General features: G+C 33.4%; 1 protein-coding gene across 2 annotated transcripts in view; it reads left to right on the top strand.

The window, feature by feature from the left end:
* Positions 1-21911, top strand: part of ZCCHC7 (zinc finger CCHC-type containing 7) — a 239597-nt gene that overhangs the window by 198346 nt on the left and 19340 nt on the right. For both annotated transcript variants that reach the window (XM_043486410.1, XM_043486409.1), the window contains exon 6: positions 9344-9379. In XM_043486410.1, the coding sequence (XP_043342345.1) occupies positions 9344-9379 (36 nt within the window). The remainder of the gene's footprint in view (positions 1-9343; positions 9380-21911) is intronic.

The raw sequence follows: 21911 nt of genomic DNA, 5'->3' as shown, positions 1-21911 counted from the left end.
AAAGTATTAGAGCTTCAGCATCAGTCCTTCCAATGAGTATTCAGGGTTGATTTCCTTTAGGATTGACTGATTTGATCGCCTTGCAGTCCAAGGGACTCTCAAAAGAGTCTTCTCCAACACCGTAGTTCAACAGCATCGATTCTTTGGCACTCAGCTTTCTTTATAGTCCAACTCTCATATCCATACATGACTACTGGAAAAACCATAGCTTTGACCAGACAGACCTTTGTTGGCAAAGTGATGTCTCTGCTTTTTAATAGGCTGTCTAGGTCTTCATAGCTTTCCTTCCAAGGAGAAAGCATCTTTTTTTTAAATTTCATGGCTGCAGTCACTTTCTGCAGTGATTTTGGAACCCAGGAAAATAAAATCCATCACTGCTGTCACTTTTCCCCCTTCCATTTGCCATGAAGTGATAGGATTGGATGCCATGAGCCTAGTTTTTTTAATGTTGTGTTTCAAGCCAGCTTTTTCACGCTCCTCTTTCACCCTTCTTAAGAGGGTCTTTAGTTCCTCTTCACTGTCTGTTATTAGAGTAGTATCTTCTGCATAACTGAGGTTGTTTATATTTCTCCCAGCAATCTTGATTCCAGCTTTTGATTCATCCACTCCAGCATTTCACATCATGTACTCTGCATATAACTTAAATAAGCAGGGTGACAATATACAGCCTTGTCATACTCCTTTCCCAATTTTGAACCAGTTGCTCCATGTCCATTTCTAACTGTTGCTTCTTGACCCACATACAGGTTTCTACCTTGAAATTTAGTGTGCACTATTCTATTGCCTCTTATAAACATTTTAGGAATAGTATGGCAAGTAATCTTAAGTGCGGTAAGTAAGCCAAACTAGTCATCCTTTTTTTTTTCTTTACTAATAAATTGATTTTTCTTTTGATGTTCAGTTTATGAATATGTATAGATTTATGTAAACACCACCACAACTAGGATACAAAACAGTTTTACCACCCTGTAAAACTTCCTCATACTTTACAGCCACACCTTCCCTTCATTCTTAAATTCTGGCAACCGTTAATCTGTTCTCTATTACTATAGTTCTATGTTTTTGAGAATTTCATGTAAATGGAATTATACCATTGTAAACTTTGGAGACCAGCTTCTTTCACATAATATTTGAAGACTCATATGAGTTCTTACATGTATCAGTAGTTTGTTCCTCTGTAATGTTCCATTTTATGGATGTATTGTAGTTTGCTTATCCACTGAGGAACATTTGGATTATTTATAGCTATTGATTATCACATATAAAGCTGCAGGGAGCATTTGTGTACAGTCTTTGTGTGATCATGGTTTTCGGTTCTCTGGAGTTAATTTCCAGATGGAGATTGCAGATCATATGATAAGTGTGTACTTAACTTTATAAGAAACAGCTGTATTGTTTTCCAGAGTGTCTGTACAATTTTGCATTCCCACCAGAAAAATGAGGCTCTCGGCAAAATGAGAGTTCTAATTGCTCTCTATCCTCACCAGCATCTGTTATTGTTAGTATTTTTTATTTTGGCACTTTAATGGTTGGATAGTATCTATCTCACTGTGGTTTTAGTTTGCATTTGCTTAATGGCTAACAGTATTGAATATCCTTTCATATGCTTGTTTGTCATCCTTATATCATCTTTGATGAAGTGTCCAGATCCTTTCTCGACTTTTAATTAGAATTTCGAGGTTTTTTCCCAATATTTAGCTGCGTCTTTCACTGGAAATGTGACTTCTGTAAGGTTTCCCTCGTTTATGGCTTGTTTTTAATTCTCTTGACAGTTTTTTGGTTTTTTGCTTTTGTTTCTTTTTGTTTGTTTGTTTGTTTTTGTTTTTGTTTCTTGTTGTTTTGGCAGAGAAGAAGTTTTTAAATCTGGTGAGATCCAATTTATAAGTCTTTTCTTTTATGGGTCAGGCTTTTGGCACCATTTTCAAGAACTTGTTACCCAACTGCAGTTAAAAAAGTGTTCTCTTGTGTATTCTTCCAGACACCTTGTAGTTTCATGTCCTATATTCCAATCTATGATGCATTTTGAGTTCATGTTTGCATAGTGTGAGGTTTAGATCAAGGTTAATGTTTTTACATATGGGTAACCACTTGTTCCCTGTTTTTTGAATAGACTATTTTTTCTCCATTGAATTACTGTTGTATCTTTTTCAAAGATTCAGTGATCACATTTGTGTGAATTGGTTTCTGTACTCTGAACTCTGTTGCATTGCACTTACTTAGATATCTGTCCCATCACCAATACCACACTGTCCTGATTTCTCTATCTTTATAGTAAGTGTTAACGTCACATAATTTGATTCTTTAAGCTTTGTTCTTTTATGAATTTGCTGTAGCTATTCGAGTTCTTTTCCCTTTCCATTTAATTGTACAGTGAGTTGTCTATACTTACCAAAAAAATCTTGATGGAACTTTGGTCGATATTGTGTTCAATCTGTAAATCATTGTGGGGAGAATTGTGTCCACTATTTTGAGTCTTTCAATCCATGAACATGGTATATATACCTCACCATTTATTTAGATCTTCTACAGTTTCTCTTATCAGAGTTTTGTAGTTTTCCGTATATACAAATCCCCTCATATTTAGGTTTACCCCTAAATATTTCATCTTCTTGTAAATGGCATTGTTTTTTTATTTTAGTTTTAATTGTTATTGCTTGTATATAGAAAAAAATTTGGAGTGAAATATTCTGAAATGTTTGTGGTTATCTCAGGTGGTAATATTATAGGTGGTTTTTATTTTTGTTGATCTGTATTTTCTATTCTTGTAGTGAATATGCATTACTTTTATAATGTTTAATATTCTTTTATTTTTAAAAAAAATTTCTAAGACATAAAGCTAGTAGAGCTTCAGAAAACACTTTTGAACCTAAAGGGGATTACTTGTATACTTGACATGTCTTGGATGCTGTAAGATTCTTGGAAGAAGATGAAAACGAAATTTTCCTAGGAAATTTCTGTGAGAATCAGAGAACTAGAACTGAATGACAGGGCATAATTATAATCAAAAGAGTATAATGTGGTTGACTAAAGGTGAATTAGGATTACTTCAGTAGTTTTAAACAATTAAACAGGTATTTCTTTGTAGCTGTTATCTGTGATAGACTTTGTACAGTTGGTTTATAAGGAAAATTCTAAATTTTCATTGTAAAATCATTTTACCTTTAATTTATCTCTTATTAATCTATTTTAAAACTTTTGGTGTCTACTAGTGAGCTTAAGGAAACAGGGTGGAATAGCGCCTTTGAGAACTAGTTTACGGTTATTCAGAACACAAGCACCAATACCAAAGGGGTAAGGAAATCAGCTTCTAGCAGTTATAATTAAAGAATGTCATCAACATAGAGTTTTAATTGTTTTGGGGGGATGTTGTGTTTATTTGCTTAAAAATGGAAGATCTGTTTGCCGAAAGTTACAGACAGAGTTAAGATGCTAGAGCGCAAGAAATAAAACTTCTGTCTTGTCTTGTGTATGTGGATTATAGGCTAGACAGGTTACCAAAATAGTAAGGATCTAGCCCTCTAAAGTTTCTCCTTCCTGATACCCACTTTCCTAGCCTTCAGGTGATAGATCTCTGGTTACTATAAGAAAGAAAGGCAAGAGGGAAAGACTAGTGAGGAAGCTGGGATTGTTATTATTGTTTAAACATTGTTGAAGAAAGGAATCAAGCAAGCTTGAGTAACCTGAAGAAAGTACGTCAGCTTTGAGACTGGTTAAAGGAGTACTTTTGTTTTATACACTGATCAAAATATTTTACGGTTTTTTAGTTCCATAGCTTAACTATAAAATACAAGATCAGCTTTATCTGATCAAATAGTCTTTTCTGTGTATTTTCAAACAACTAAAAAATTACTGAGGAGACCTCAGTTGACTATAAAAATAAGTACTTGCTCATCATAGTAAATGGTCATTGATGTTTCTGGATTATTTTTTTTTCCTATAAAGGCTACAAGCAGCTAAATCCTAACAAAATATGCATTTTTTATTTGTCCTTCTGAAGTTTTTTTCTATCTTTATCAACAGCTCAGTTAAACTGAGTTTCTGCTTTCTCTCAGATCTAGTCACATCCAAGAGTTGACCATTAGGCAATAGATTTCACTTACTTCAGGTACCTGATTGACGCCCATTTCCTCATGACCAACGTCGCATCAACAGTATGGAGAGTGCCGTTGACGTCACTGTAGCGACAGTGAACACAGCAGAGCGCCTGCCCTGTCAGGCGCTGTCCCAGAGGCTTTATGCTTCTCTTCTCGTCAACCGTTAGAGCAGCCCTCTGAAGAAGTCCTGTCATCCCCATTTTGTCAATGAGAAGACTGAGATACAGAAATGTTGTAACTTGCCTGCAATAGTAAATAATAGAGCCAGGATTTGAATTCTGTTTGGCCGTGGAGTCACTGATAACTAGCCACTACATTATCATGGTTCATTTTACTGGCTCTCATATTGTTTTCTTTTAGCTAAAACCTAGCAAGTATATATTATAAACATTATCAACTATTTGTAAAATTAAGTTATGTTAGTAGACTTAACATTCTAGTAGACTAGAATCTAGTAGACTAGAATCATAATCAAGAAGTCTCCAGAAAGATTTGTGATTCTCTGAGGTGAGTTTTTTAATGAAAATATACTTGCTTAAGGTAACACAATGTAACACATGTATTATTTATTTTTTGGTTGATTATTTTGATGTAACTCTATAAAATATAAATGTTATAATTTAAAATAAAGCTGAAATGTAATCTACTACTGACAAACTTGATGCCCTCATAACTGCACTTAAGTTAGGAGGAAAACATGAAAGAGAAATGTCTTTGAGGAAAAACTTAAGCTTGTCAGTTTCCCTGATGACAAAGGATTAAGAGTATAGGGATTGATTAAAATTTGACCTTGTATGGGAAGATGATTTTATGAAGTCTGGTTCGTTTTGGAGGTCGCTTAGAGATAGAGACCAATGCATGGCTTTCCATATTGACTGGTAAATTTAAAAAAAAATTGTATGGACTTTTTACACACTGCTGCATATATCTGTTGTATGGTTGTGACTCTTCATCATGAATGACAAATCTTTATATAATAATAATATAAAACTATTAAAATATATAAATATAAAGCTATTAAAATTTATCTTGAATTTTAATTGTATATTTCTATGATTTCAGACCTTGTAGCAATCTTTATGGAATTTTAATGACAGGCTAATGCCCAAGATATTCTCTTTAAAATATTCCACATAGAAAAAATTCTATTTCACATATATTCAGAGTATATATACAACAGGCTATAGAAGTATTTTATGTTTCTGAGACATAGTGTATATACACAGTGACTACCAAAGTATGCAGACAATCAGATGACTTGATAGCTGTAATTATATGAAAAGCCTGCTGACAGAGCTCCAGAGTAGAAGGTTTTTTTTTTTTTAAATGTAGGCACCTAAAATTACATTAATGTGCCTGTGGGAAAGTTAAGATAGTGGTTGAGTTCAGAGGCTGGCGTGCTTTTCTTCTCATATCTTCTCATTCAGCAAATGTTAAAACTAAATTATTCTCTTTTGTTTATGTTATTTACCATCACTGAATATTGCTTGTTTGATTAAATCTTTTGTTTTGCTGCAGTGACTTGAGGGAGCCAGCCCTTAACAACAGAAGCTTTGACAAAGCACCAGAGGATTCTGTTAAAAAGTTGTGTTTCGTAATTGTAGTTGTCGTGTCAGAGCCTAACTGACTTGGAGCTGAAGGATTTTTGTGAGATGAGTGGCTGTGCCAGCAGGGACCCGAGTCTCCTGGGCTGGCCGCGCTCTCATTAAGATTTGCCGCTAGCGGTGGCGGTGTTCAGCATGTATGTGACGTGCATTCTGTTATTGTATGCTTGGCTTGTCAGCCTGCAGCTTTCTGACACTCACTTATGTCACTCTTTATTCAGAGAGGAAGAAGCTTTTGATAATTTGACAAGACAAGCTCTTAAACGATCTAGGTCATGGCCTTCACTGTCTGTGATTGTGAACATATTTCCTGAAAGCCCTGTCACTCATCACAGCTACATTTTCTCCCGGGGAGCCACAGGGCTGTCCTGGTCTCTTGTCAGCTCACACATTTTGGTTATTCATATACCAAATACAGTACTGGGGTTTTTTCTTCCCTTTTGCAAATGCTAGCATGTTAGTAAGGCTAATCCTTTCTCCTGTGCTGTGTTCCCAGCAGGGCTGCGTTCAAGGGCTCTCTCTAGTACAAGGCAGACAACTGGCCAAGGGGAGCTGAGGAGGAGGAAAGGCCGCTTAGCGCTGTTTTTGTGTTTGTTCATTGTTGTGGAAATATGAGAACTGGTGGCAAGGGCCTTGTCTATTGAGCACTTGAGTCTTGGTCTGCTGTCAGGGGCTGTTTAAGATTGAGTGTTTTATTTTCTTTGATGTTCACATTTGAGAATAGGGAAGTGGGAATTAAACAACAGATGCACTAAGCCATTGTTCTAGTAAAACAATAATTAGCACCTGATAAAATTCAGTATGGGTCGAAATGCACAATATAAACTCTCAATTCATCTGGTGTGGCAAACTGTGTTGATTCATCTTTGAATTTTATGAATAATAACACTCAGTTATTCATGTATGGTTTATTATATAAAATACAATAGAGGGGAAAACTAGTTGGGTAAAAGTTGGCAAACAGTGTAGCACGTTGCTAAAACAGATGTACAAGTGCACTGTGTGTTTTCAGTTGTGGGGCTTGCGGAGGCCCTTCGGGTTGCCATCCGTCTAAGTGCCAGTGAGGTGAGATCACCAGGACAACCAACAAATAAACTGTGCTTTAATAGTTTGTTACATTTTCATCTTAGGTAAGTTCCACAGCAGACCAGTCATTCATTTTCTTTATTTTTTCTGGACTTTCTAGTTCATTCCATTAGCCTCTATATCTCTATACTTCATTGTAAATATTTTTAAATAAACATCTTAAAATGCTCCAGTTGTAATAGTAATCCTCTTGCTATGGAATTTACTTCATTTTATCTTAAATTTTCCATGCAATATATTGGGTTGGCCAAAAAGTTCATTTGGCTTTTTCCATATGCTGTTTTATGTGTATGCAGTATATGAATATGCATACTATGGCATTATAAAAAGAAAAGAAAAATACATACAGTATCTTAGGAATGGTAAAAGAAGTTGAAGCTACAGCAAGCAAAAAACATTTACATTTTAAGAGTTCATTAATGAGACATAGTTAAATGTCATATATCTAGAATTAAAGGTACTTACTTTATAATGGCACCTGTTTTTAGGTAAAATATTTTTTACTTCTTTTACCCTTACCTGAAAATATATAGAAAATGTAAAATGGAACCATGTAAGGGAATGTTGAGTAAAAGTACTTGTGAGATAGTCAAGTAGGGTTTATAAAATTGTAACAGCATTGTCTAATGAAAGAAAAGAAGTTTCATGTCTCTTAGTACTAATTTTCTATATTAGGCATCATCTTCATATAGAGTGCAATCAGATGATTGTTCAAAAACTCAGTAATTCTTTTATTACCAAATCGCTGCAACACAAAAAAAGGTCACATGATAGAGTGGCATTCTGCCAGAGTATGACAACTCAGTGATTGCGATTTTTCAACCGTATTATTCTGAGGACATTGTGGTAATCAAGAACTATCCATAACTAATGTATAAATAACTGCTTGCTTATCTCTACAGTAATCCAACTCAAATTATATATACATAGCAAAAAGCTTATGATAGAAGGTAGGAAATGAATATTTAAGGGTATCTTTTACATTAGATCTTTGTGTGTAAATATGTTTATAAAAAATACATGTGTACATATACACACACATCTGTAAGAACTTTTGTATCCTACAAGTTTGCATCTGTTGTTTGGTACCTAACAGAATCTTTGCCTTCTGAAGCTACTTTTTACTTTCTAATAATAGTTTCCTTTTGATCAGTGTTGTTCATCCAGAGATTACTGTATATAAGTGGCTTTTTTAGTCAGACACCTTAGTTTACATGAATATGACATTTAAATTGGAAAGCTGACCAGTAAGTGGTCTAATTTGCACACCTTTCTTTAGAAAATTCCATTGGATAGATAAGCTGAAGATAGATAATGGATAAAATTTTCAGCATGTTTGGAACATACCTACTTTTATCACTAATGGTATCATCAGTAGAGATTTTGCCATTCAAAAGTTATTTTCTGAATTATTGCCATGTCCATAATATTTTAGATTGTTTGAATCATCTTTGTTACTTTTATCACTACCCTGAAAAATAAAGAGGAATGACAAATTAAATAAAGAATTGTTTCAAAGATTATAAAGGTTTAAAAAAGATATAACTCACTCTTAATTTGATGTATGCATATGTGTATGTATGTATATATGTTTGTGTATATATGCTTTTTAAACAAAAGCTATAAATTCACATCCACTTTAAGGATTGCCATTTACTTAGCTTGGTAGTTTAATTTGATAAAATCATTGCTATATTATAGTTATTATTGAAAATATTTTTTGTCATCAACAGTTCTTTTTCTGAGACAATAGTAAACTGATCAACTATTCCTGAAGAACTTGGAAGATGTGTCTCTTTCACAGAGCCGTAATTTAAGCATAAGGAAAGACCTACATGTGTGTCCACAAGGAGGTGTCTCCTGACTGGTTTTTGTTGCTGTTGCTTTGTTTGTTTTGTTGTTACCTATTCTGGTTTCAGTAAATCACTCTTTTACAAAATTATTGTGGTTTTATTGGATTTTTTAAGTTCTATCTCTATAAATGTAACAGTGGAGAAGACTTGACTTTTATGGGCAGAGGTATAGAGCATAGATTCTTAAAGCTGTCTTTTGTTTTGCTTTTTTAGTTCTTTTTTATGTATTTCATAGAATGTAGCAAGTGATTAGGTAAAACATCAGAAATGTGTAACTACAGTGAAGTCTTCTTAAAAGTAGTTGTTATTAAATTGTTTTCTATCATACTACCAGGGTTCAAAATGTTCTTTTAAAAGGTGTACTTGGTGAGTCTTATTGATTTTGAACACTGCTGTTCATTTATCACTTTAACTGAGTTATGGCTCTTAATCACATCTTAGTGCCCCAAACTTCTAACCTAAAAAGAAAAAAAGAGAGAGAAAACTTTGTTACTGGCTTTCTGACAATGGCAGGGAGTGTGTTAAACCAGTGTAAAATTCAATTAAACTGTCTAGCCAGGTTTTTGGAGCTGAAATGCAGACCCTTTCTGTTAAGCTTCTTATTTTCCTGTGACCGACACCGGTGGATGCTGGGTTATGCCAAAACCAACAGGCTGTAAAGGACCTTGTTTCATGCTCGCAGCTGATCAATATTTTTATTTTCCAGGCTTGCCCAGAAATCTGGAGGCAGTATCACCTAACGGTGAGTAGAAACACCTTTTTTATTTTCCCCAAGACCTAGCCTATTTACCCTTCTCTGAACTGCTGACCATAAAATATAGACAAGCGTCTTCTGCTGGAAGATAATAAACATCTGAAGCATTTTTGCGCTGAGAAGCAATAATACACTTCTTCTCTTCTCCCCTGCCCACTACTCTGTCGTTTATCTTCCAGTTCTTGAAAGATTTTGATTGTTTTTTATTACTCACATCATTTAATGATTACATCATGGTATTTCTCAGTTTTCCTAGATGACATTCATTAAAGGGGAAAAGTATGCTAGGAGCAAAAAAGAACAGTAGTAATCCAGCAATCCAGTGTCTTTAAAATGTTGTATTATCTACAGTCCACAAGCATACTATCCACACTATGTTCCATTATAATTTTTCTGGCTTTACTGAAAGCTTTACACGTATGTCTTAGTGCAGCTAGAAAAAACTTAGTGTATCTTTCACATAGAACAATTCAGCTGTCATATCCTTAAGCCCTTCTTGACTTATTCAAAATGTACAAATATCTTCTTCATACCATTCAAGTTATTTAATTTTTTCGTTTCCTTTTACTATGATTTTAGGCCAGGTAGAAGCAGAAAACAAATTCTGCTGTGGAATCAAATTGACTAAGGCTCAATATTATGAAGTCAGTTTATTTTTAATATTTAGCTTAAATAATTTCAGTAATTCACCATGAACCTGCTAGTCATTTCTTTTAATATATTAAATATGTTGTGCTGAGCAAGAGACAACAATAAAAATTACTCTTGTACTTATACAGTTATGCAGTATATTTAAAAGCAGTTCTTTAAAGTTTAACTTACTAAGAAAAGTTTTTTGTTTGTAGGAGGACATAGTAAAATAGGAACGGCACAGTTTTTACAAAGCATGTCTTCTTTCTGCTCTCCTCTTAGGAAGTAAAAACAAACCAATGAGTCGACTAGACTCTCCGTGTGCCTGTTACAGGCCCCAGAAGTCATCAGGTGGTTTGTGTTCACACTCCGTTATCACTGTTTACTTTGTTCAAAGGTTCTTGGTAGAAAGCTGTAATTCCTCTACTATCCTCATTCCCAAATTGGGTTTTGTTAAAATTCTTTAGTGTTATCCCCTACTCAAAAATAAATAAATACACACACATGTGAGTGAGCACGGGCACACACACATATACACACGTTACACATATATGTTACAGATATAATGCATATAAATACATTATGTTTGTGTATAGGTAGCAGTTTTTTTATCCTAACACATGGTGAAATTCTTAACCTAAACTTAATTGGAATCGAGTCATGTATTATACTTTTCACTCTTTGGAACTGTATAGTAAGTTTTTCATCAGCATTTTATTAAGTAATAGCCGAATGTATATGACATTGCATTAATTTTGTTTTCCTGTAAGTTAGAGAATTCCAGTCTTGAAAACTTGAAGTGTAGGAAATACTATTTTAAAATTATTCTTTTCATTATTTGCACCTGTATTTTTTTTAATATAACTATCATAGAAGGATAGAAAACAGTGTTTGGTATAACAGATATTTTAAGGTTTGTTTAACATTGTAGCTTTTGAGAAACATAAATTGTAAAAGGAATAGTTAAAAAAAAGTAAAAACAAAATGAATTTGCCTTTGGAAAAATCACAGTATATTCTCTCTGTAGGTTTAACAAAATCATTTTGAAAACTTTGTCTTAAATCTGGAATCATGATTAATTTTTCAAAATAATATTGAAATAACTATCACAATTCTTAATTATCAAATTTCAATTAATAAGTAATTAAGTGTTAGTTTCCTGTGCAAGTATAAATGCAAAACAAGTATATTTATAATCATGTACATCAATCCAGCAAAAATAAAATAGCTAAAATAATTATGCATATAGGCAATATCCTAATGTGTGCAATTAAGCAATATTTAATCTTGAATAAAAAGCAAGATGCATGATGAGTTTAGTCATCTTCAGCTCTTTTACTAGGCGATGGACTGCCATCTATTGACTCACAGTAGCCCTCACACATGAAGGTGGCATCAGTCAGGGCAGTGACCAACTGATGAAGCCCAGGTTAGAACTGCTATTATACAGCCATTTAAGCTAATCTTCTTAAAATTGGATATTTCTACACGTAATCGTTAACTAACTTCTTTTTCTAACCAAAACATGCCCATTTCTTATTCAGAATAAACGATGCTTTCTCTTTTGAAGGAAGAAGTGGATTTGTATATCTAGTTTAGAAATGTTTACGTTTGAGAAGTTTTTGATTGCATGTATCTGACTGCCAGTCAGTGAGGACAGAAGGACATTTACAAACCTAAAGTTTAACTACTACAATTTAAGATCTATCCAGGAATCACTTTCTTTAAAAAATAAACAAAAAACTGTAGGTTAAACATAGTTTTATTTCTCAAACACCTAGGAAAGAGGGTAGAGTTGACTGGCTTGAGTAAGCCCGTGAGTCACATCTGAAATTCCTTAAAACACGTTGTGAAATAAGAAAGTTAAAGAAACATTCACTATTTTCAGTGATTTCATGAGAGGTCAAATAAAGTCTCCTTTACAACTTATATCTGAATAGTAGCTTTTTAACCAGACTTGACTAGACTCACTGTATTAATAAAGAAAAAAGAAAAAGACCATCATCCTGAAGGGCGCATCCTGATAAAACTCTGGCACTATATACATTTACGTATATAAATCCATATTATGACAAATATTTGGCCATGTCATTTTTCTTTATATATTTATTTAGTGGCTATAAAATTATATCATAATTTAATGACTTTAGACTATCAATTTGTAGATCTGCATGGGAAAAAGAAAAATATATTGTTTTTATTTAGCAGTTAAATAATTTTTCTGAATAGTTTATGTATTTACCTCCTTCAAAAAATGTAAAGTTTTTTAAATCTTCAATAATATAGCACTGTTCTTGTGTTTTAATTTCTGTAATATTTTCAGATTTTGGTAAAGCCTAACTTTGAATATTCTTTTTCATCTTTCAGATAACTCATTCTAGATTTTAAAAATTTTCCTCTTTAACTATTCAAGAAGGAAAGTCCCTTCCCCCATCCCCTGTCATTTCTAGTCTCATTTATATTAAAAATCCCAGGCCAAAATGGCCACCAACAGAGTTTTACAACCAACAGAATTTTTAACTAGTAGAGGCTACAATTTGACGTGTTTTGGACATTTTGTTAATCTTGTTTTTAATCTACTTACTTTAAAAAGTAACCAGGAGTTTGCTATTTGGGGGGCAGATGTATTAAGAACCAAAAAGGACAATACATCTTTTATGTTTAATTTTGTGCTTGGATTTCTTTGTGTGCATTGTTAAAATGTGTTACAACCTACTACCTTTTATTATAACTAAAAGTTTAAACAGGAAGCAAATGTGACCTTTTTGAAAGAATTAAGTTTTGAGTGTTTCTTTATATATAATGTTTGGAATACCTAGAATTCAAAAAGCAGAATACTTGCTCTCAGGGACATGAACAGAAAGGAATAGCTTCTCTGTCTGTCTTTCTAGTCTAGGAAAGGCTTGTGACCTGCGTTTACTAGTAATTAATAGTAGTCTTACCTGAACTAATTAAATGCCAGAGTGTATCTTATGGACCATCACTAACAATATCATTTCATCTTGCCACTTAGTTTTCTCTCCTGACTTGAAAACATCAATTTAGAAATGCATTCTTTGGATTTTCACAATATGGAAATGGGGGTTTGAATGTTACTCTCTAAAACATTCTCTGCCATACATTGAATAGGCAACCCTAAATGCCAACAGATTTAAATTTAACTTTAGAACTTTGTTTTATAGTCCAGAAGGAAGGACCAAGAAAGTGGAATTTCATTATGAGGCAACAACTATACAAAGGCATTTATCCTGGAATTCTGATATCAGTTAGGGTGGGTGACGATTTTCTACCTGGCTAATATTAAAATGGAATATATTTTAATTAACTTAAAATGTGAAAAAATGAAGAGTTAAAAGAGTTTCAAAAAGTCAACCTCAAGCCAAAACCTTTTCTTTTCATGGACGAAAATCTCTCTCCCTCTTTTTCTCTTTCTCTCTCTTCATTGACTATATATTGGGAATCCTAAATCTCCTAATGAGAGCTTCTTGGCTACATAAACAGAACTGTAAAACCCACAAGAACCCCATCCACACAGCGGATATCAAGTGCTAGGACTTTGATTTTTCTTCTGTGTGTGTCTAAGGAAATAGAACTGGTTACATATTGTGTTTTAAAATGTCAGATACCTCCAAACAGAGTGAGAACTAAGCCTCACTCTATTTTAGAATTATTTAAGTCACCTTTTTCTTTATACTTTTTTTTGAAGCCTGGCATACAAATTATCACAAACTAAGACTTTATAAATTCATTTTGGAGGCCCTTATTTTGGTCTTTCAGTTCACTCTGCCAGCTTCCTCAAGAACTGGGAATACTCCTCTTTAAATTGTAGGGCTTTTTCCTCTATGTCTTGAATCACTATGGTTAAGTGTTGTTATTAAGATACTACATCTCTGTAAAATTTTTCGGAGTTTCCATTTTTATTAAAATGCCCTTAATACTAGAACACTACCATAAGTGCTCTGAGGATTCAGATATACATGACTGTTTTGTAGTACCTCAGGGCCATCTTTCCTTTGTAGTACTAGAAAATAAATCATGCTGATTTCTCTTTCAGGTTACTTTGGTGTCTGAATTAAAAGAGTTTTCTGAATAAGCATTGATGACTTGTTTTCTAATATTCCATTTTGATAGCAGAGATAGAAAATACATTAGTACAGTGACCAAAATTTTTAAAGATTTTTTTCAAATGGAAAATTTATGTGAGTACTTTAATATATACTTAAACACTCACCTGTTCTTAAAGAATTTAGTGTCACCATTTTGCTAATAATTTTTTAGTTCAATCTAACCATGTTTTGAATTTAGTATAAAAGATAATTACTACATTTACAGAATAGGTCAACTGATTTTTTTCACTAGCATGTTGGACCACATTTGCTAGAACTTATCATTGGAAGCAATTGGAAAATGCAATTTCAAAGCAAATGAAACCTGGAATTATCAATCTCAATAAATGAGATTCATTTAAAAATAAATACAATTTGCCAAATCATCAAAAAGCAATTTTCGAAAGCTTCTGTAATAGGAAGGGGGGAAAAGGTGAGTGTTGTGAATTATAAATGCATATGTTATTTTTACTCTCACAGTGTTTCCTCAGACCTTTAGACATTGTATATATACAAACTTATTTTTGAATTTGAGTAGAATAAATTATTTAGATTTGAATATAGTTTATTTCTATTTACTGAAGCACATGAGAGAGCCTTCATATTTTTATTTTGTCAAAGGAATATTGAGGTGTCATCTCCTTCAGTGAGAATGCCCAACTTACTGGATTTCCAGTATTTTAATACAAAAATTAGTTTGTTTTAAATGGGGACTCAATATGGCATATTTTGAGTAGTTTTAATATGTTTAAATAATATCAAGTGCTTTATGAAAATAATTCTAATGTAGATTTAAATGTTTCAGAAGAAATGAGAAGTATGCAGCATTCACACAATTTAGAAAAGATTCTTGATAAACATTTTGTCTAGGAAACAGCTGTGTTTTGGTCATTTTCTAAATATCTTTAATGTCCTAATAACCCATTATTGTGATTTCTGGTTTTTTTTAGGTAGTGCATGTTGCTAATAATAAGCTAATTGAATCTTAAGCTTTATTATAAACTTCCTGTCTTCAACTGACAAAAAAAATCCCTGTGCTGTTTGTATGCCCCTTAGTGGCTGGGAGCAAAGTCTATTACATTTAAGACATACATTTACTATATGGGCTTCAAGTTTTACTTCCATTTTAGAATTTTAAAGAAATACCTGTTGTGGTTTATATTTTCTTACCTGTTAGTAAATGTTTCTCCTAAAGATGACAGAAACATGGAAAATTACATTTGGGCATTTTGTTACTCTTTTTTTCTTTTCCTTAGTGTGTTCACCTTTATACTTACAAAGGAATTATAGTTAGTCGTTATAGGGGCAATTTCTTCTTGATACTTAAATTTTGTTGCAATTAAATCTCAATTTCTAAGTATTTATAATTTTAGCATGTATAACATTTTTAAAATATTTTCTTTCTTCTCCTTAAAAAACATAACATCATTTGTATAATCCCAAAGAAAACTACATTGTGTTTTCCTTTGAAGCTCTACACTTTGAAATACTGTTTCAAATATGACAAAAGTCAATGTAAGCTGAGATCCTGAGAATTTTAAGATTCATGAAGTTTAATACTGCACAATAATACCTAGCTGTATAATAAATTAGAATTTAAAAATCTGAAATGTTGAATGCCTATTCTTTGTCATGTTAAATACACATAAAGAGTATAGAATTATTAGGTAGGACAGTTTTAGCATATTCGAGTGATTATTATTCATATGTGCTTTGAACGGGTGGTTCATGCATTCCTTAAATATATTCCAGGTGATTGAGCTTATGGTGATCTCTGAACATTTCAATGCAAGAATAAAAGTATACTGGACCAGTTGATATTTGTAGTAGGCATTCCTTTTAGTAGTCATGCATGTGAATGACATGGTAGATTACAATAATTCCCAACAGGTCTTAAGTATTTAGGAATCGATTATTCACAATCATGATCAACTATAACCTTTAAATGTTTTGTTCAGTCATTTGACTAATCTTCAGGAGAAGGCTCCTGAAAGAACCCCTTGACTTATTGATATGAATAATCTCTCTCAATTAGTGTTATATTTTCTGTTAAGATATAAAATACAGTTGTAAACTTAGGTTGAATTAAGTTTAAGATTCTAAAAGCAAAATCTCTTAAATTACTATAAGTTAATGGATTGTTGATAAACCCAGATTTTAGACTTTGAATTCATTTGCCATTTGATCCCCACATACCAGAAAGTCATGAGAGTTACATTTTTGTACGTTTGCAGATATTTTCTTCTAGTTGTCTTGAGTTCAGCAGTGGTCCTCCAAGACCAGCAACTCTGGTTTTTTAGAAATATCTAAATTATTACATGAAGAAAAATGCTACATGTTTATAGGACAGTTGAGCAAAAATATTTTTTTAATATCTTTGGAATTAAAATAGATCTCCCCCTTAATTATACCAATACACTGGTAGATCACATTTGAAAAACAAGAATTATTCACTAAGAATGTTCAGAAATCCATATTAGCTTGTAAAAAGGATTCAGTGTGTAAATCAATTGTTAATAAAGCTGTCCCAGTATTTTAATTTCTCTTTTTGAAAATTCATACAGAATTAACTGTTAAATAGATTTTAAGGTCACCTTTATAATTTTGTAGTATATTGATGTCTATAAATACCAGTTTTACATAAGTATTGTTCCTTTACATGTATTTGTGGATTATCCCACATTTCTTTTCAGTTTAAGGGAACTAAATTTTGGATTGTTCCTTTACTGTGTTTATACAATAAAATCTTAATTCCCTCATTCTTAAATCACTCACATTTCATTTATTTGTTTTTATACCATACTCCTTCTCACATATTAAAGTCTTTAGGAAAATGTGCTGTAAAATTGGGTTGAAAGGGCAGGCTTATTTCTGAGGAAATTACTAGGAAATGTTTTAATTGTAGTATAGGGGAAAGAATGCCAGCTTTGGGATCAGCCTTTGGTTTAAATTATGACTCTTTGATTTACTAGCTGTGCAAACCTAGTTAAAACATTTCCCTTTTGAGATCCTCAGTTTCTTCATCTGAAAAATGGGTATAAAGCCTTCTAGGGTTGTTATAAGTATGCTGTGAAATAATAAATGTAAAGTACTTAGCACAGTACCTAACACACAGCCTGTGTTCAGCCCTCTGTGAGCTCCAGTACAGCCATCCCACAGATGGCTCACTCCTGTAGAGACAGAACACTCGACTAGTATCCCAAACTCAGGTTATGTATTTTAAAGTCTTTTATTTGCCTAAGATGAGATCCATAATGATGCTTTTCATGTCTGTCCCCTAAAAATGTTTCCTCCTTAGAGCTGTTGAGATGAAATCCCCATAAGCAGTTTCTTTTCTTAAAATTATTTACTCAGTTTTCATTTTCTAGTTATTTATGCTCATTTTCTTTCTAGAAATATAGGTGAGTAACTTTTAATTAAATATAGCAAACAAATTATTTTCTTAATTTGATTTGCCTAAAAATCATTATAAAGACTTTTTAAGAGTAGATCACAAACATATTTACTCCCTCTCCTAGTGAAAATGATGATATAGAATGTGTACCATTATAAAGATAAAATGATATCATTTTGAAAAAAACATTGTTAATAAATGTATAATTCTTAAGTGGTAACTTCATTGTCATCTGAATATAGTTCTCTCTCATAAGCAATTATAATACTTTCTATCAAAGCTAGAGAGTTTATGTTAATCAGATAAAAAATGAAGGCGAGATAGCCTATCAGTTTTTTGCCCTTCAGGTAAAATTGCTTCCTGTGCCTTCATATGACTGATACCAGAAACCAGCCCGATTTCACAGCAAAATGTTGAGTTGTAAGAGCTTGGTCAGTTGTTTTGAAGACTCCCACCCATATTCTCATATGGGTCCAGCAGAAAAGACAACAAAAAATTAAACACTTCTCAATGGATGTGATTGATAGTCTTTCAAAAAGCATTCCTATTCCATATTATTTACTTTAGGAAAAGCAGGAGCTAAGATGGAGCATGTTGTAAAAGCATTACTTCCCCCCTTTAAGTAGGTACTTACTGCTGTGGAATTCTCTACCTTTGTGGCTGGTGGCTAAGAGTATTTCAGTAGGATAAGCATGGGTGGGCTATCAGCAGGGGGAGAAGTATGTGTTGTAAGTCATGTGAAGTTATGACAAAAATGAGAGTCTCGGGGCTTATTTGGATCCCCTGTGTATTAGCTAATAAATATAATAAAGCTATGGTTCTGTTATTCTACAGTTTTTCAGTGGGATAGTTTATGTGCAATTATATGCAAAATATATAGGCAGATTTGAATATGTTAAGCACTGCATGTGGTTGGAAGATGTATATTAATGTGGTTTCTGTGTTTTATAGTCTACCCCAGTAAACATCCACATAAAATATCAATAGATTCACACATGTGTTGTTCTCTTTCCCTTTCCCCCCACATCCTGTCTCCACGCCCTCCTCATCCCTCCCTCCACCCTTCATCAAAGCTTGTGGTCCTTTTCCATCCGTGTACTAAAAGGTTCTTTGTAAAGCAGGCCATTTGTCCATCATTGTTTGGGGTCCAAACAGTGGTAAGATACCCTGTCACCGATCCCGCGTGCTATGAATGGCAGCTCCTCTCCGGACAATTGGCGGAGGGGCCGAGAAATATTCCTGAGAGGATTATTTAACCTTTCAATTTAGAGGGCACAAAGCCTAGCTGATTAATGAACTTTCTGATGGGCGCTGATAAGCGGATCTATTTCTTTATTTCCCCTAAAAGTGATTCCTTCTCCTGTCCATATTACTATAATCTTAAACATAAAATGTGGCAAATAGATTAAAAAACAGCACTAAAGAGTTTATCTGGCTGGCAAACTGAAGGAGCTAAATTAAAATTGGTAATGACCGCAGTGGCTGAGCCTCATACATGGTTTTTAAATGCACTGCGTATTTTGAAGAGACTTATTCTCCAGCACGACTGGTAATGACTGCTCTCGGTGCACAGTCTGGGGCTGGCTTCTGCTATCCCCACCCCCTCCCACCCCCCACCCCCCAAAAAATGAGTTGTGTTATCTGGATGGCTGCAGACACATACGCATCCCCCTTTCTCACTGCATGGGCAGACAAGGTCGATAGCATTACAAGGTATTTGTGGCAGTGCTTGTTTCAGTTTTCAGAGCTGCCAGTTTCCAGGCGGATTTGAATTACAAAAGAAGAAGCTGGCATGAAAATTGAAAGGTTTTATCGGCTGGTCTGAAGCCTCATAGCACATTGCTTATTTATGCAGTCTATTTGCACCAGGAAATATAAAAAGGAAATACATTTTTAAAATAAGGCCATAAAGACCCAGATATGTTTAAGATGGCAAATAAAATATAGATACCTATAATATCTTTCCGGGAAACGATTTTCACTTAATGTTGCACATTACTTCAGAAGAGCATTTATGTTGCTGTCATAAATTTGTGTGTTTGTGTCACTATGTAGGTAGTCTCTGGGGATTAAGAAGGAAGCCTTTGCTAACTTACTTTAAAATTAAAATAGACGGAGGGATAGCTCTGCAGTTTGAGAGCTACATTGGAAATATTTAAATAGGGTGGTAAATTAAACTTAAACTAACATTTTTGCATTCCATGTAAAATTAGCTATGGCCCAGTGAATAAATGCCACTACCTTTGGAGAAAATTGGGATGCTTTTTAAGCCATGAAGATTTGGAGCATTCAGAGGGTAAATTACTGTGATCCTTACTGTCTTGCATATGTTCATTGTTCTCTGCTTACTGAGGTTTTCTTTTTTGTTGTTGGTTTTTTTGTGGGGAGGTCAAGTAGGGTAGAATGTCATTTACAAAAGGAAAAACCATAAATTAATGAATTTAATAGCTCCTTATAAAACTTACGCTTCATTCATTTTAGTCTTCAAATATATTGTCTTAGATTTTGCCTAACATTGTGAATATATTGTCTGGTTGGGAGTTATACCAACTGTCTACCTCAATCCTTATTACTGTAGCGTAGTTTTGACTTGAAAAAGATACAGCCATGCAATCCCTTACACTGTAGGGTACATAAAATGAAGATATAAGTATACAAACATACAGTACTTCAAGGACTTGAATACTTAATAGTCTTGCCACACTGGTTATTTGCAGCCTTCAACCCATTGGCTTATAAAACTTAAGAGTATCCAAAAGAGGGGTAGGGAGGAAGTTATGTGTACATAGGAAATTTCAAATCAAATTTCAAAGCAGAATAAAGCAACACACTTTATTTGCTGCAGTTCAAATGAACCCTGTTTTAGAATTCATCTTCCAATAAAGCAAACTGCTCTATTATTCTCCGCTTAACCATGAGAGATGCGATTTTTTTTTTTTTTTTTTTTGCAATTTTCATTTTCACCAGTGTCTGGTACCTTTCTCATGTTTTCATGACCTGGACTAATTACTTCATGTAGTTTTTTTTTAACAGAGAAAATATCAAAAGCATACACTTCTGCTGCATGCTAATGATGTGTGCTGTACATTTTTTCATGAATTTTCATAAGGATTTTTTCTACGTAGCATGTGTGACTTAATGATGTAATAACCCGATAGACTAGAAAATGCTCCAAAGGAGACGTTACGGTCTGTTGTGTACATAATACATGTTTCAAAAATCTGCCTAATTAAGGAATTACTCGATGGATTGGGAGTCTGTTGGGTACATGACATAGTTTTTTTAACACAGAGAAAATACAGGTATGTCATTATATATGGTGCTTTTAATGGAATTTTTAGGATATAAGGGAAATTAATGGCAATGTCTGCTGGAATACAATTGAATTCTTTTTTTTCACTGAGGAAAAACAAAGCTTAAAAATCTTCATGAAGGAAGCTTTGTTTTAAAATAATTTCAAAGCCTTTAGCTTGAGAAGAGACTTTCTTCCCAAATCTCTCACAGGGAAGTAATACTATGAATATTTGTCAGAACAGCAAGCAGATGGAAGGTTTGTTCAAACTGTGAGTGGAGGTTGCTAGGTGTGAGGGCCCACTCCAGAAAATCACTGAAAATGGAGAACAAGATACTAACCTTTATGGGATAAGCATTTTTGCCTTTTCACAGATTCAGCTTTGGTTCAGTTCACTGCAAAACTATTTGCCCAACTTTAAAGTTTCTTTTCTTTGATTGTTTTAGGCACCAGCTGTGATTTTCCTTGAATGTGTACCAGTTACTTTTCTGTTGGCATTTATTTTGTGAACAACACCAAAGGAAAGGGAAGGCATCCATTCTTTCCCTGATGACTTTTCATAAAACTAAATAAAATACTTAGAATACTATATCTGATTCTAGAGTTGGTAGTAAAAATAATGTCTTTAAATTGGGGGAGAAGTATGTTTTAAATTCAAACTTTTGTTCTGTCCAAATGTGAAATTCATGCCATTAGGTCACTTCAACTGGTGGACTTTGACTATGTGGGCAAGCTTTTGGATTGTTGGAACATTTTCTTGACAAATCATATTTGATTACTTGGGTTGGATATTTTAAAATACATGAATATTGAAAGGAGGCCTGAGCTGTTAGTGAGTTTATTAAAAGAATAAATTAATTGGAAATATTTTTGAAAGAATAAGGTAGTTCTCAAGCATGAAAAGCATAATTGATTTGAGAGGTGTGTATACAGATGTTCAGGAGGACTGAAGCTAAGCTCAGCACTTTACTTGGTGTTGCATTTGGTCATGAATACATTAACTTCAAGCACTTGATGTATTTGCTTTTTAATCTATATTCATATAACAAATTAGATTAATAAAAAACATAGTCTAATCTTTAAGCATACATATGATTA

Source organism: Cervus canadensis, chromosome 14 (genome assembly GCF_019320065.1).
Source record: "Cervus canadensis isolate Bull #8, Minnesota chromosome 14, ASM1932006v1, whole genome shotgun sequence".
Classification (NCBI taxonomy): domain Eukaryota; kingdom Metazoa; phylum Chordata; class Mammalia; order Artiodactyla; family Cervidae; genus Cervus; species Cervus canadensis.
The sequence above is the reverse complement of the archived record's forward strand: the minus strand, read 5'-3'. Positions and strand labels throughout refer to the sequence as shown.